We start from the raw sequence: 17,492 nt of genomic DNA on the forward strand, positions 1-17,492 counted from the left end.
TGACAGTAGCCTGCTAGGTAAAGCGTTAATACACTGTCGGGCCAGCTTACCGATTTAATGGCGGAAGCCCTTTGTCCCAAACAAAAGGTACCTTTCGATGAATAGCTTGTCAGATTTCAAATCGGCACAAGTTTTCAATGCGTTACGTAATCTATTTCATCTCCATCTTTATAATAGCTCCATGGTTCAAAGACTGTGTTTAATCAATAATATACGTCTAGTGCCCGTTTCTATTCATCGTTATGTATTCTTCTCCCGTGCATTATTTTCGCGAACTACTTCGCAAGCTAAACAATAGATTTTAGATAATACGTGCACGCTCAAATACTAGAAATACTACTTTCACATTACTATATAACTTATATAACTATGTTCGATATATATACCACCAAAAAAGTACGAATATACATTCTGTGGTGTTAAAATAGTTATAGGGTATGGTATTTTTTCATGCGCACTTTGTAAATCATTGGTTACAAACTGTTCTATTTTACAACTATCATTGCCATAAATTATGATTAATGAACTCAAATAAATCAAACTTCAAATGAGAATAATTTAATAATTAATTCTATTAATTAAAAAGGGCTAAAAACAGGCGGACCATAATTATACAAGATGACACCATTACAAAATATTCAGAATTTTACAAATGAATTACATGTAGGCCTATATCTAAGATAACATAAACACGCCGGGAAACACACACTAGCGTATAATATCATGATCATGCTTGAAAAATTCCACTGTCGTGTGTTTTAACAATATTAGTAGATTTTAAAGTTCAAATTGTAGAACTATAAAGTCCAGTTGATATTGATATATAAGTTTATTCTCTCATCTCCATTCACCGTAGTACATGTAGTGGGACGTCAAAATCGATTGTTTCCAGGTCAACTGCTTCAGTGCTCTCTGTGTTCGGAACCACGATATTAAATGATCACAACATAAAGTCAATTGGTTACAAACCATGCGTGAATAAGTTACTAAAGTATGACGTATGGTGCAATCGATAGCATTGATAGCTAACTTATACAGTGATTGATTTTCTTGACCAGTTACTAGTAAATGCTACCTGGTCAATGACCTGACGGTGTTCTAAAGATATTTTACCTAATATTCAAACTAATATAATGAATGCAGCAATTAATATTGCCTATTGTTTTAATACACTCAAAGTATATGACGGATAATGTACTCGTGCAAATGCATTCGTCAAGATAATCGCACTTGCCATGGAGTTATTGCATTTAGCTCTCGAGCCTATCGGCTCTCGAGCTAAATGCAATAACTCACGGCGCGTGCGATTATCTTGACTAATGCATTGCACTCAGTTCATTATCCTTATCATAATTAACCAAATGATGTACAGCGAAATCCAGTCCATATCAGACGAGACCATGGTGGTTATGACGAACTATATGAAGCATGAAGAATGCAAAATTGTGTTACCTTAGGACTATATAACAACAATAATGTAGCAACTTCCCAATAACACCTAATTCCCTAAAAACTAATTCTTTTATGCATTATGACCTCCTTTCATATGAGCTTAAGGGATCAAAAATGAGCGTTTATTGCGTTTCGACAGTATTTTTTGTGGGACATGAGAGCACCTCAGACCTATCGAATTGCATTCTGAATACGAAGCATGTCTTTCTGATATCAAATAATTTTCATTTTTTAAAATCACAATATAATACCAATTTTATGACAAATTATAAAATTTGATATTTTTCAAATTTTTGATATATAACAGTCCTCGAAGTAAATTATATAAATCTAACGATATATTCTTAAAGTGTATGTAGCAGGGAGGAAAAGCCGACGGTCAATTGAAAATTTTGACCTTTCATATTGAAGATATGGATTTTTTCCCAAAAAGACCTAATTTTTTTGGTGTTTTGGGAAAAAAAATCCATATCTTCAATACGAAATCGTCAAAATTTTCAATTGATCGTCGGCTTTTCATCCCACCTACATACACTTTAAGTATAAATCATCAGATTTATAAAGTTTACTTCAAGTACTGTTAAATATCAAAATATCGATTTTAATGATTTGCCATAAAATGTGTATTAAATTGCGAATTTCAAAAATCAAAATTATTGATATCAGAAGGACATTCTTCGTATTCAGAATGCAATTCGACATGTCTGATGTGCTCTAATATCCCAAAATAAATACTGTCCAAACGTTCATACCCCAGCCCTTAATATTGGTACATGCTTACTGTTAAATTTCATTGTTTCCCTACATTGTCTTTATTACGTTTTGTTTTTGCATTTGTTAACGCAGAGGAACCGAACGGACGTACTATCCTGCTAATAATCACAGGTAAGAGGCAGGCATTGCAGTGAAATAGCCGGGATTTTTCTAGAGGGAATGGGGAGGCGAGTTTCAAGGAGGGATGGGAGAAATTTGACAAAAATTGGCAAAAATATCTTGATATGTGAGCTTAATATTGGTACATGCCTATTGTTAAATTTCATTGTTTCCCTACATTGTCTTTACTACGTTTTGTTTTTTCCTTTGTTAACGCAGAGGAAACGAATGAACTTACTACCCTGCCAACAAGCACAGGTAAGCATGGTAAGAGTCATTGCAGTGAAATAGCCGGAATTTTTCTAGAGGGAATGGGGAGGCGAGTTTCAACGAGGGATGGGAGAAATTTGACAAAAATGGGCAAAATATCGCAAATCTCACGGCTGCCATTTTGTACGTTTTCGTTGTTTCACTTGAGCATCTGATTTTACACTAATACATGTAATTATCATAATCATAGTAAATATAGTAAATCATCTATTAAAATTTGGGGAGGTTTAGGATCTTGGTTGAGTTTCCATTGCGCATTGCAATTGAACTGAAAGTATGAAAATGACCCCTTTATTAATATTTGTGGAACACAAAATAATGTCAAGAACAAATTTGCTCCCTTTTCCGTGACATGTGCAGAAAGAAATGTGATATTCAAAATACGGTATACCTTTACAGAACTTTTGTCATACATTAAAAGGATTTACTTCCAAATACAGAGCAAATTTGATTCCTTCCCTGCCCTCGCGTAGAATACTAATTCTTAATACAAGCATTTACGACCTTCTTACATCAAGCGTCGCTACGCGAGGATAGCAAGTATCTGGATAGAATGTTTAGTTTGGTTATGAAGTTAAAATAAGTAATGTGTAAACGAGCGTTCAAAGACTGTGTTTAATCAATATTAATTGACCAAATGATGTACAACGAAATCCAGTACATACCAGGCGAGACCATATTGTGTATGATGAGCTATATGAAGCCTGAAGAATGCAAAATTGTGCTACCTTAGGACTATATAACAACAATAATGTACCAACTTCCGAATAACACGTAATTCCCCCAAAACTATTTCTTTCATGCATGATGACCGTTTTCATATGCCTATTGTTAAATTTCATTGTTTCCTACATTGTCTTTACTACGGTACGTTTTGTGTTTTCCTTTGTTGACGCAGAGGAACCGAACGGACGCACTACTCTGCCAATAAGCACAGGTAAGAGCCATTACAGTGAAATAGCCGGGATTTTTCTAGAGGAAATGTGGAGGCGAGTGTCAAGGAGGGGTGGGAAAATTTGGCAAAAATGGACAAAAATATCTCAAATATCACAGCAGCTAGTTTGTACGTTTTCGTTGTTTCACTTGAGCATCTGATTTTACACTAATACATGTAATTATCATAATAATAGTAAAGCATCTATTAACATTTTGGGAGGTTTAGGATCTTGGTTGAGTTTCCATTGCGCATTGCAATTGAACTGAAAGTATGAAAATTACCCCTTTATTAATATTTGTGAAACACAAAATATTAATTAATCAAGAACAAATTTGCTCCCTTTTCCATGACTTGTGCAGAAAGAAATTTGATACTTGTATACCTTTTCAGAACGTTTGTCATATACTGCGTCAATAAAGTATCCTTACACTTGGAAAAATAATCACAATTTCAAAACTGAACAATACTGGGGTAAATTTGTTTTTTTAATAGATGCACTATCTAATCTTGCACATTATGACACCACATTGAATCCAAAGTGACCTCAAGAAGTAAAGTTACAAGCAATTGAATAGACGAAGGTCCAGTTTTAAAAGTGACAAACTGCAATCCCGGAAAAAATGTGATCGAACACCCACTGTAATTCCTATGTTCTTCTAAGCATAGTGCGCACGCTATATGAGTCACTGGAAACTAAGAATTATAATAGTGTTGTCTCAATGTTCATCTTAAGCATGCCCCCTCCCCTTTCCCCACCAAACAATGTTGGGAGAAGATATGGTGAAGATTGGCATATTGGGCATGCCAACATTGTACGGGGTAGAAGGGGGACCATTTCCAATAAGGCCTTAAAAGTGTTCGAACAAATATTTCTAAGATTGTGGCCTATACAAGGCGAAAAAGATTTCAACAAGCGCAATAAAGAGACAACACAGTTTCTTCAATGAAGCGTTATTTAAATCAGTTTTTATTTCAGTTTTTACTTCTCTGTACTTTTCATAACTTTCATTTTAATTGTAAGTTCTTTTGTTTCAGTTTTCTTTTGTTCCTTTTGTCTTAAATTAAAGCCAAACGCATAAATTAGCCATTCACCACTCTCAAACCAGATGCCTATCTGTGAAATTTTGAATAGGCCAGTTTGTCACTTTTAAGGTAGCTGTGTACTCTCAGATACGCATGTAGTAAAAGTGTCATAACTTTGTAATTATTCACGCAAGACATGTAAAAGTTACATTTTTATAAAGGCAAGACATCAATGAATCTCAATATAAGTACAGTTTTGGTGTAAAAACAACAATTATGAAGAAAATCACAAAAAGTGAATTTTTGGCAATTTTTGTTCGGTACATCATAACAAAAAACACTCTTTCAAAAAGTTTTGTTTTGCTTTTTTCTTAATCTTGAGGCACCATTCCAAAAACGGTTTTTTTAGTTTTTTGATATTGGCCTTATTTTGGGCGATATTGACCATATAAGGCATCAAAATGAACTTTTTAAAATTCACAACCGCCTGTTTGCACAAAATGATGCCTAAAATTGGAAATAGACCAAAATATAAAAAAATGAGAAAACCGTTTCTTAAGTCAATCATACCTTTTATGATGAGCATAATTGCTTACCTATAGATGCTGTATTTATCGAGTTACCGTGTACCTAAATCGTCATTTTACCGAGAAAATGAACATTGAAATAAAGGCCGTTGAAGTTTAAAGTGGTCACATTTTGCACTTTGATCGAAGCTTACAGGAGAATGCGGCAGTTCTCGTTTTTCTACCTTACATAACGTGAACATCGGGTAAATCCACAGCCCCTTGAGAAGTTTGGGCGAAATCTATTCATATCTTGATGTTTAAATCGGGGGGAAAGAACTTGAAAAAAATCACATTTTATCAGCTAAAACGGAGCCATTTGACCGCTAGGTTTTTGTGAAATCAGTGCTTCCGTGGTGTTTCCATAAAATGCGCCACGCATGCAGATAAGCGTCGCGTATGCGTAGCGTATCTGTGCGTTACCAAATTGCGCGATACGCAACGCGATGCGTTGTTGCGCGCGTGTACCCTGCTGGTACAACAAAGATTTTCTTTCCTTTTAAATTTCAAACACGAGTGGAATAGTGAAATAAAATCCTTAAAATATTGCAGTTGTAGTTTATAAATCTGGATTTTCATTCCTTGTATTTATAAAAACATAACGAAGTACAAACATATAAAAAAATTCAATTTCGCGAAAGAAACAATGTCTAGAGTACACAGCCGCGTTAAAACTGGACCTTCGTCTAATCAAATGCTTGTAACTTTGCTTCTTGAAGTCACATTGGATTCAATTTGGTGTCATAATGTGTGCATCTATTAAGAAAACAAATTTACCTCAATATTGTTCAGTTTGGAAATTGTGACTATTTTTCCAAGTGTAAGGATACTTTATTGGCGCAGTATACATTAAAAGAATTTACTTTCAAATATAGAGCAAATTTGATTCCTTTTCTATCCTACGTAGAATCCTAATTCTTAATACAAGCACTTACAACCTTCTTACATCAAGCGTCGCTACGTGAGAATAACAAGTATCTGAATAGAATGTTAAGTTTGGCCATACAGTTGAAATAAAAATGTGTAAACGAACGTTCAAAGACTGTTTAATCAATATTAATTGACCAAATGATGTATAGCGAAATCCAGTCCATATCAGACGAGACCATACACTAGAGGAAGTTTTGGATGAGAAAACGGACATTTTGATGAGAAACGGCCAAAATGGTGAGAATTTAAATTTTCTCATTCTTTTGGATGAAAAACTTCCTGGTGTGTGTGTCAATCATTATTGTCTTATTAAAACTGTGAGAATTGCTAATCCCCGCTGAGCTCAAAATAAACAATATTATTTTCTCATCCAAAAGAATGAGAAAATTAAATTTAAATTTTTGCAGTTTCTCATCAAAATGTCCGTTTTCTCATCCAAAACTTCCTCTAGTGACAGTGGTTATGACGAGCTATATGACTGGAGATGGGAGAAATTTGAAAAAAAATTGGCCAAAATATCTCAAATATCACGGCAGCCATTTTGTACGTTTTCGTTGTTTCACTTGAGCATCTGATTTTACACTAATACATGTAATTATCATAGTAATAGTACTAGTAAAGCATCTATTAAAATTTTGGGAGGTTTAGGATCTTGGTTGAGTTTCCATTGCGCATTGCAATTGGACTGAAAGTATGAAAACGACCCCTTTATTAATATATTTGGAACACAAAATAATGTGAAGAACAAATTTCCTCCCTTTTCCGTGACCGGTGCAGAAACAAATGTGAAATTTGTTTTATAATCATAGTAAATAGAGTAAAGCATCTATTAAAATGTGGGGAGGTTTAGGATCTTGGTTGCGTTTCCATTGCGCATTGCACATATGACCTTCTTGAATCCAGCGTCGCTACGCGAGGACAGCAAGTTTTGGATTGAATGCTAAGTTTGGTCATAAAGTTAAAATGAAATAAGTAATGTGTAAACGATCGTTCAAAGACTGTGTTTAATCAATAATATACGTCTAGTGCCCGTTTCTATTCATCGTTATGTATTCTTCTCCCGTGCATTATTTTCGCGAACTACTTCGCAAGCTAAACAATAGATTTTAGATAATACGTGCACGCTCAAATACTAAAAATACTACTTTCACGTTCAAAGACTGTGTTTAATCAATATTAATTGACCAAATGATGTATAGCGAAATCCAGTCCATATCAGACGAGACCATAGTGGTTATGACGAGCTATATGAAGCCTGAAGAATGCAAAAATGTACGACCTTAGGACTATATAACAACAATAATGTACCAACTTCCCAATAACACCTAATTCCCTCAAAACTAATTCTTTCATGCATTATGACCCCCTTTCAGATGAGCTTAATAATATTGGTTTCCGTACATTGTCTTTACTGCGCTGCCAATAAGCACAGGTAAGAGGCAATGCAGTGAAATTGCCGGGATTTTTCTGGAGGGAATGGGGAGGCGAGTTTCAAGGAGGGAGGGGAGATATTTGACAAAAATGGGCAAAAATATCTCAAATATCACAGCGGCCATTTTGTACAATTTTTTGTTTCACTTGAGCATCTGATTTTACACTAATACATGTAATTATCATAATAATAGTAAATATAGTAAAGCATCTATTAAAATTTGGAGAGGTTTAGGATCTTGGTTGCGTTTCCATTGCGTATTGCAATTGGACTGAAAGTATGAAAATTACCCCTTTTATTAATATTTGTAGAACACAAAATAATGTCAAGAACAAATTTGCTCCCTTTTCCGTGACTTGTGCAGAAAGAAATGTGATATTCAATATACGGTATACCTTTTCAGAACTTTTGTCAAACAATAAAAGGATTTACTTCCAAATATAGAGCAAATTTGATTCCTTTTCTGTTTTCGCGCAGAATCCTAATTCTTAATACAAGCATTTACGACCTTCTTGCATCAAGCGTCGCTACGCGAGGATAGCAAGTATCTGGATAGAATATTTAGTTTGGTCATAAAGTTAAAATAAAACAAGTAATGTGTAAACGAGCGTTCAAAGACTATGTTAAATCAATATCAATTGACCAAATGATGTATAGCGAAATCCAGTCCATACCAGACGAGTGGTTATGACGAGCTATATGAAAGCCTGAAGAATGCAAAATCGTGCTACCTTAGGCTGCGTTCACATAGAAGTATACTATTCGGGTATACGGTGCACGTTTTACAGGTGCACGCGTATATAGTTAAATCGAGCAAGGCAATTTCATAGTACCGGGTCACATAAGGCTACGATCGCATAGAAGTATACTATTCGGGTATACGATGCACGTTTTGCAGGTGCACGCGTATAGATTAAATCGAGCAAGGTAATTTCATAGTACCGGATCACATAAGAGCTATTCGAAAATGCGGTATACCTGCGTATAGTATAGTATAGTGGGAATCGCGCTTGTTCGATTTTGCATGCAGCGTATACCGTCCAAATTTTAAAAACCTAAACCATATGTGGGCAAATTCATTTTTTTAATAGATGCACCATCTAATTATGCACATTATGACACCTCATTGAATGCAATGTGACCTCAAGAAGTAAAGTTACAAGCATTTGATAAGACGAAGAAAATGGGTAAACTGACATACTTGCTATTCGCTATACGAAATACGCTCATTCGATCAGGCTGAGTTCACATAGTATACTCCTATATGAACTCAGCCTGAACGAATGAGCGTATTTCGTATAGCGAATACCGTATACCGTATACTTCTATGTGAACTCAGCCTAAGGACCACAGAGAACCTATTCTTGAGAGGGCACTCTATTCACGTGGTTTCTTTTCCAACGCTAAAAGATCACGAATTTTGGTGGTTTGCAAATGAAAAGTGTCCGCACTATCGATTGATTACGTAACTGTTATGAATAATTTATTGGGTTTTTAAATGCAATCGCCTCGACCCATAAATACATATTATCTGTATTATCAAAGTACTTGGAATAGCAATATGGTGAGTTCACTGAACTACGCCCTAATACTGATGGAGTTTTAATGGCGTTTAATGGCGTTAATCCTCTCCATACACAGATGAACAAATACAATAGATGCAGGTCAACACGTATGACCTCCTATGTGACATGTTATATGTGATGTACAAAAACCTGAATATCATAAAGATCAGTATTCGTTTGTGCATATGAACTGCACGTTTACGTTGCTAAATATTACTCATTATATATTATGACAAATATTGGTATTATGACAATACGGTATATACATTGTATATAAAACGACTAATAGAGCCTGCTATTATGGCGTCAGGTCAATGTTCATCATATCCCGTATGTTTCTTAAAATTCACTCATATTTGAGACAAATTGCTGTGCCCATTTTATAGGTGCACAGGTAGATCCGTGTTGTTTTTTATTTTCATTTCTTTTTAATGAAAGAATTAAGGTTTTCCACTGCACGGGGGCCACAAGGGTGATACTAATTTTAATGCTATATTTTCAAAACGAATACGTGTTCCCGGTTGGCTCTATAGCGATTTCACAGAAAAGGTATTTCTAGTACAATGCAGCGTCGGACTCTAGCTGAGAGCGTAGCCTAAGTCATTATAGACTCCAATAAAGGCTCTCCATACACAAATGAACAAACACAAAGGAGGGTAGTCTCTTCCGTGGCCAGCTTGATTTCGATGGAGCGAAACCAAATTGGCTGCGGAGGAGACGGGTAATTTTGCCATGCAAATGAGCTGACCAACTTCCCAATAACACGTAATTCCCTCAAAACTAATTCTTTCATGCATTATAACCTCCTTTCATATGAGCTTAATATTGGTACATGCCTATTGTGAAATTTCATTGTGTCCCTACATTATCTTTACTACGTTTTGTTTTTTCATATTTTGTTAACGCAGAGGAACCGAACAGACGTACTTCTCTGCCAATAAGCACAGGTAAGAGGCATTACAGTGAAATAGCCGGGATTTTTCTAGAGGGAATGGGGAGGCGAGTTTCAAGGAGGGATGGGAGAAATTTGACAAACATTGGCAAAAATATCTTGATATGTGAGCTTAATATTGGTACATGCCTGTTGTTAAATTTCATTGTTTCCCTACATTGTCTTTACTACGTTTTGTTTTTTCCTTTGTTAACGCAGAGGAAACGAATGAACGTACTACTACTACCCTGCCAACAAGTACAGGTAAGAGTCATTTAAGTTTGGCCGTAAAGTTAAAATAAAAATGTGTAAACGATCGTTCAAAGACTATGTTTAATCAATATTAATTGACCAAATGATGAATAGCGAAATCCAGTCCATATCAGACGAGACCATAGTGGTTATGAGGAGCTATATGACGGGAGATGGGAGACATTTGACAAAAATGGGCAAAAATATCTCAAATATCACGGCAGCCATTTTGTACGTTTTCTTTGTTTCACTTGAGCATCTGATTTTACACTAATACATGTAATTATCATAATAATAGTATATAAATATAGTAAAGCATCTATTAAAATTTGGGGAGGTTTAGGATCTTGGTTGAGTTTCCATTGCGCATTGCAATTGGACAGAAAGTATGAAAATTACCCTTTATTAATATTTGTGGAACACAAAATATTAATTAATCAAAAACAAATTTGCTCCCTTTTCCATGACTTGTGCAGAAAGAAATTTGATACTTGTATACCTTTTCAGAACTTTTGTCAAACATTAAAAGAATTTACTTTCAAATAGAGAGCAAATTTGATTCCTTTTCTATCCTGCGTAGAATCCTAATTTTTAATACAAGCACTTACAACCTTCTTGCATCAAGCGTCGCTACGTGAGAATAACAAGTATCTGAATAGAATGTTAAATTTGGCCATGAAGTTTAAATGAATTAAGTAATGTGTAAACGATCGTTCAAAGATTGTGTTTAATCAATATTTATTGACCAAATGATGTATAAAGAAATCCAGTCCATACCAGACGAGACCATGTCTATTCAATTAGCTTAGATTCTTGTATTTTTAAGATATTTGAAAAAATAACAAAATTTGGTCAAAGTCATCAAAGAAAAGTGTTAGCACAGCTTTAGACCCAATGTGATTTTAACTTTTCAAATTCCAAAGTTCAATTTAAAACCCCATTTCTTTTCAATTTTGCCTCATTTTAGGCAGTTACTTGGGTCCACCAAAAGGGTTCGCGACCTTTTCACAAATCCAGTGGGACGGTCCATTCTCAACTTAGGGCATAGTAGACTAGACCCTACCCAATTTAGCAAAACAATATGTCCACCAATCTGTCCTGCCATTTCAATTGTTATACCGTTCCGGTTATTGGATAGGGTCTATAATGTGATGATGGTCCACCGGTTTTTGTTGCACGAAATTATATGCGCGATTACGTTTTATGCATAACATTATGCTGAGTATTATTTTTTTCATAAAAACAATGGCATTAAAATTATGGATTTCGTTCTTATTTCAACTGGTTTACAATGTAAATTGAGTTTTGTTTAATACCATCATTTCCCAAGAATATCAGCATGCGCTTGACATTTTCAGATACAGTGACTTGACAAGAATTGTTTTCTGTAACTTAATTGTTTTAAATAATATTTTCTTGTACAAAAGTACAAAACGAAATAACAAATTGAAAATAAATCTGTAGTTTTATAATTGGCCTAGGCCTACACCTTCACAGACCCATTCACACAATAAATAAATAAATAAATAAATAAATAAATAAATAAATAAATAAATAAATAAATAAATAAATAAATAAATAAATAAAACCTTAGTTCATCTCCACATTTTTATAATAACGTATTAGTTTCGACAGTGAGGTTAAAACACAAATTAGGCCTACTGGCAAATATAGCTATTTAGGTCGAATAAATACTATCTCAGCGCATATAATTACTTATGACATTCGCCCCATTGCACTAAATGGATTGATTCACAAAAGTTTATGGTACCCGACGTTCTACGGCTTTTTATAAAAATATCGCGGGAAAAGACCAAAATTGAAAAGAAATGGGGTTTCAAATTGCACTTTGGAATTTGAAAAGTATAAATCACGTTGGGTCTAAGCCTGTGCTAACACTTTTCTTTGATGACTTTGACCACAATGTTTTATTTTTTCAAATATCTTAAAAATACAAGAATCTAAGCTAATTGAACAGACAGTAGTGGTTATGACGAGCTATATGAAGCCTGAAGAATGCAAAATTGTGCTACCTTTAGGACTATATAACAATAATAATGTACCAACTTCCCAATAACACCTAATTCCACCAAACTAATTCTTTCATGCATTATGACCTCCTTTCATATGAGCTTAATATTGGTACATGCCTATTGTGAAATTTCATTGTTTCCCTACATTGTCTTTACTGCTCTGCCAATAAGCACAGGTAAGAGGCATTGCAGTGAAATAGCCGGGATTTTTCTGGAGGGAACGGGGAGGCGAGTTGCAAGGAGGGATGGGAGAAATTTGACAAAAATAGGCAAAAATATCTTGATATGTGAGCTTAATATTGGTACATGCCTATTGTTAAATTTCATTGTTTCCCTACATTGTCTTTACTACGTTTTGTTTTTTTCCTTTGTTAACGCAGAGGAAACGAATGAACGTACTACCCTGCCAACAAGTACAGGTAAGAGTCATTTAAGTTTGGCCGTAAAGTTAAAATAAAAATGTGTAAACGATCGTTCAAAGACTATGTTTAATCAATATTAATTGACCAAATGATGAATAGCGAAATCCAGTCCATATCAGACGAGACCATAGTGGTTATGACGAGCTATATGACGGGAGATGGGAGACATTTGACAAAAATGGGCCAAAATATCTCAAATCTCACGGCAGCCATTTTGTACGTTTTCGTTGTTTCACTTGAGCATCTGATTTTACACTAATACATGTAATTATCATAATAATAGTAAATATAGTAAAGCATCTAGTAAAATTTTGGGAGGTTTAGGATCTTGGTTGAGTTTCCATTGCGCATTGCAATTGGACCGAAAGTATGAAAATGACCCATTTATTAATATATTTGGAAAACAAAATAATGTGAAGAACAAATTTCCTCCCTTTTCCGTGACCGGTGCAAATAGAAATGTGAAATTTGTGTACCTTTTCAGAACTTTTGTCAGAGGAAACGAATGGACGTATTACTCTACTAACAAGCACAGGTAAGAGGCATTGCAGGCTACCTTTAGGACTATATAACAATAATAATGTACCAACTTACCAATAACACGTAATTCCACCAAACTAATTCTTTCATGCATTATGACCTCCTTTCATATGAGCTTAATATTGGTACATGCCTATTGTGAAATTTCATTGTTTCCCAACATTGTCTTTACTACGTTTTCTTTTTTCATTTGTTAACGCAGAGGAAACGAATGGACGTACTACCCTGCCAATAAGCACAGGTAAGCGGCAATGCAGTGAAATAGCCGGGATTTTTCTAGAGGGAATAGGGAGGCGAGTTTCAAGGAGGGATGGGAGAAATTTGACAAAAATGGGCAAAAATATCTCAAATATCACGGCAGCCATTTTGTACGTTTTCGTTGTTTCACTTGAGCATCTGATTTTACACTAATACATGTAATTATCATAATCATAGTAAATATAGTAAAGCATCTATTAAAATTTTGGGAGGTTTAGGATCTTGGTTGAGTTTCCATTGCGCATTGCAATTGAACTGAAAGTATGAAGATTACCCCTTTATTAATATTTTTTTTAATTAAATTTGCTCCCTTTTTCCTGACTTGTGCAGAAAGAAATGTGATATTCAATATACGGTATACCTTTTCAGAACTTTTGTCAATATTAATTGACCAAATGAAGTATACTGAAATCCAGTCCATATCAGACGAGACCATAGTGGTCTCTATAACAACAATATATAGACTATATAACAACAATAATGTACCAACTTTCCAATCAGGGGCGTAGCTAGCTTTTTTGGTCGGGGGATAAAATTTCGGGGGCACAGACAAAAAAATTACAGTTGCCTCATACAATACATAGAGACTGTATGTCTTCGAGCTTTCAAAAAAGGGTTTATTGGGACGATGTGCGCGCGTAGCGCGGAAAAATTTGGTATTTTGCATTTAGGTTTTTATTGCGTTGCAAAGTAGCAAAACTTTCTTTATGTATGGCCCAATTCGTGCCTGGAAAAGGCTATCCCCTCTTACAACCTATCGACAGGTCTGATTTCTATAATGAGGTGTCACCGGGTTTGCAAGAGATAATAATACCAAATCTAAACACCATGAAATTTACCACATCACCACCAAGCTCACATTGGGCGCCCATTCCTTTTTAAAGGAATTTTTATTAAGTCACCTATTAGGAAACAAATTTGGCCTATAACTACGAAGAATATTGTATCTTATCACAAGTAAACAAAATAATTACACAGCTTGCTCTTGCTAGCTTTTGTCAGGGTCAGGGATTATATGAACACCAATATTATACAGGTTTATAGGCCTACACATGGGTTATTACAAGAGTCAATAAACATTAGCTATTAAACATTCAATTAACTAGGCCTATAGATAATGGACTTTAGTTTTGTGCAATGTAGTAATTTTCTGAAGTAAATCGCTTGCTGCCGGGCTTGCCGCACAGTTTTCTATACAGAATGATATGTTTACTTTGTAATCAGGCCTGGTCATGACCCTGCTAGTTTTTATTAACCAATCAGTTATGTGTATTGTCAGCATGTGATGGCTATAAGCCAATTGCAAACATGTTTCTAAACAAGAAATGTCTTTAAAAAAGACAATGCCTCCAAGATACCAGTGGGCACCTTTTGTTATTAGTTAAGGAGACACTTATAATGCTAGCTTTAAGGTAACGCTATTGGATATAGATTTTTGTCTGATTGAAATATGTGAGTCCATTCTCTCCTGATTACAAGACTGAAAATTTTATTTTAATCGGATATTCGGTTACCAAAATATATGGCCTGTCAAAATGGCGCGAAACCAAGAAGTTGGCAACAAATTTCTTTTATTTTTGATATGCAATGATGTCAGGTAGGCCTTATTTTCTAATTATATATGCAAGAATTGTACAAAGTAGATGTTCAGATCGGCTACAAAATAAGATATAAAACCCATGAATGCCTTTTTCCATGCAAATTTCCATTTGCATAATTAATTAGGGCCCTAATCAACTTTTCTAATAAGTGGCCCAAATTAATTATGCAAATTGAAATTTGCCAAAACGCAACCGTAATTTTGTAGTAGGTCTACAGTGTGTGTTCTACCCATGTACCATGCCTCAGTAGGCCTACTATAGCTCTTTTAATTGTATCTGAAATCTTTACTTTGCATAATTCATACATGTAATTAGAAAATCATCTGGCAACTGGACTTGTCAAAAATATAGAAAATAAAAAGAAAGTTGTTGCCAATTTTTTTGTTTTGGGTTCGCACCATTTTGACAGGCCATATCTCAAGAACCGAATGTAATCTACAGGGCATAAGCTTTAACATATTATTTAAATAGAAAGAAAATCTAAATTTGTGCATTAGCCAATAGGGCCACGGTCACCTAAAGCCATCTTGCAATCTTGCAGATAATTCTGATGTATGAAATAAGACCTTCAAACTTTCAGATATGAAGAGTTCCAGATGCAGGCAGCCGTTTCTGTTTTTTAAATGCATATATGCCCAAGTTGTATCAAGAATCATTTCTCGTGGATTTTTTGACTGAAAATTACGATTGTAACGTTTCAGATTTTTTTAATGCTTGTTTATTATATTTTGTATTTAGGACTAAAATAATATTAATATTATTATATTTAGGGGGGTCTTTTATAGGTCATTACTCTTTTGTATGTGTAATTGAATAAAAAATCAAAAACATTATTGTTTTGTTTTGTTTCCTTCATTTGTGCTTTGTCTTGCATCGAAAGGGCCAATATCAACACCTTGTTTGTAAGAAGTATTGTGTGTGGAAAGATGATTCTTGCATTTTATTTTTATTTTTATCTTAACAAACAAAAAGCAAATTTCTCAGTCAAAGTCTTGAAACGGTCATGGGTATGCATGCAAAAATATTGCAACAGTACTCAGTAGAACATAAAACACAACCACGCATGGGAATTGGGGAAGCGAATACTTTAAAACGAATTATTCCGAATTATATCAACGCAATAAAATTGCAATACTTTAGTATACTTTATGTATTTGAACAGCAATGCCCGGGCAGCAATGAAGCCGGCCATAGGCGCGGCTAGGCGTATCATACCATACATTGGAGTTCAAATGCATCGGATCATGATTGTGGCCTAGTCGAGCCTAGCATGCATGCCAGTCGGTCTGCTGACTCGCCGTGGCACAAAAATACCTCCAATTTTGCACAAAACAATCCATGATGTCAAATTATCACATCCAAAGTGTCGCCATGAACGTCAGCTTCAACTTCTCCAGCCAAAGTTTTTGCATTAATAATCAGGTTTCATGTAATCATGAAATTAAACCTTGTTTGAGGTGTATTCCCATTGCCACAGCATAACGGTTTTCCAACTTGTCTTCAACGATAAAGCTGCTGATCACACCGAAGGCATTGAGGTGGTGTGGCTGCTGATGAGCGCTGAGGCTACAACCTATAATTAAAGACCGAATTAAAAAAGACTAGCTTGCGTCTGACGTCATGACAAAGGCGCGCCGTGATTGGTTGCTGACCTGCGCAGTATGGCATTTTTGGTCTGGTTTACAGGACGGCATACGCAAGCTAGTCTTTTTAATTCGGTCTTCAATTATACAACATATGAGTTTGAAAATATTCTAATGCATAATTCATTAACTTGATAGACCCACGCCATTGGCGCCACGTGCTAGGCGTTTCTAGAATCCCTATAGAATAAGATTAATTTTAATGCTTATTTATTGCACATGCTGAGGAAGCGTGATTACCTTTTTGAACATTCGGAAATGGCGATAGGCGAATTTATGTATGGCGCAAAGAGGTGGGGATATATATTGGGCTCTCGATATTGGGCGGAAATTAGAGTACTTGTCAGAATATAAATTTGTACAATCGGCCTACATGCCGCGCAATGTGCGGCATTTTAGGTGTAAATTTCAAAGCATACTACCTCCTGCGGAGGCAGAAAAAAGGCTAAAATTCCTACTCCTGGACAGACTCTTTTCCGGGTTAGGGCTAATTAGTAAGTTGTCATGTGTGGCAAGATTAGATAAAGGCATACAAACTAGGGTATGAGATATTAGGAATTATTTCCTGGACTATTAACCACAGGGCTGGTGGGCTACAATACCTATTCATGACACAGGATATGTAAGGGATAAACTGTGCATATGAGATGTGGGGGAAAGTGGCATCATTTCACTGCCGTGAAAAAACAAAACAAACAAACAAAATACGGTGGCACGGTGTGGCCTTTTCAGCTATTTAATAATACAACATGACTTCTCTCTTA

The 17,492-nt window shown here is 35.2% G+C and overlaps 1 protein-coding gene across 1 annotated transcript in view; it reads left to right on the forward strand.

Moving 5' to 3' along the window:
* The window catches only part of LOC140140062 (uncharacterized), a 52,193-nt gene that overhangs the window by 21,133 nt on the left and 13,568 nt on the right, over positions 1-17,492 (forward strand). The window contains exons 23-30 of the mRNA XM_072161877.1: positions 2,299-2,337; positions 2,545-2,583; positions 3,494-3,532; positions 9,957-9,995; positions 10,199-10,243; positions 12,645-12,683; positions 13,171-13,221; positions 13,429-13,467. Coding sequence (XP_072017978.1) covers positions 2,299-2,337; positions 2,545-2,583; positions 3,494-3,532; positions 9,957-9,995; positions 10,199-10,243; positions 12,645-12,683; positions 13,171-13,221; positions 13,429-13,467 — 330 coding nt within the window. The remainder of the gene's footprint in view (positions 1-2,298; positions 2,338-2,544; positions 2,584-3,493; positions 3,533-9,956; positions 9,996-10,198; positions 10,244-12,644; positions 12,684-13,170; positions 13,222-13,428; positions 13,468-17,492) is intronic.

Source organism: Amphiura filiformis, chromosome 2 (genome assembly GCF_039555335.1).
Source record: "Amphiura filiformis chromosome 2, Afil_fr2py, whole genome shotgun sequence".
Classification (NCBI taxonomy): Eukaryota; Metazoa; Echinodermata; class Ophiuroidea; order Amphilepidida; family Amphiuridae; genus Amphiura; species Amphiura filiformis.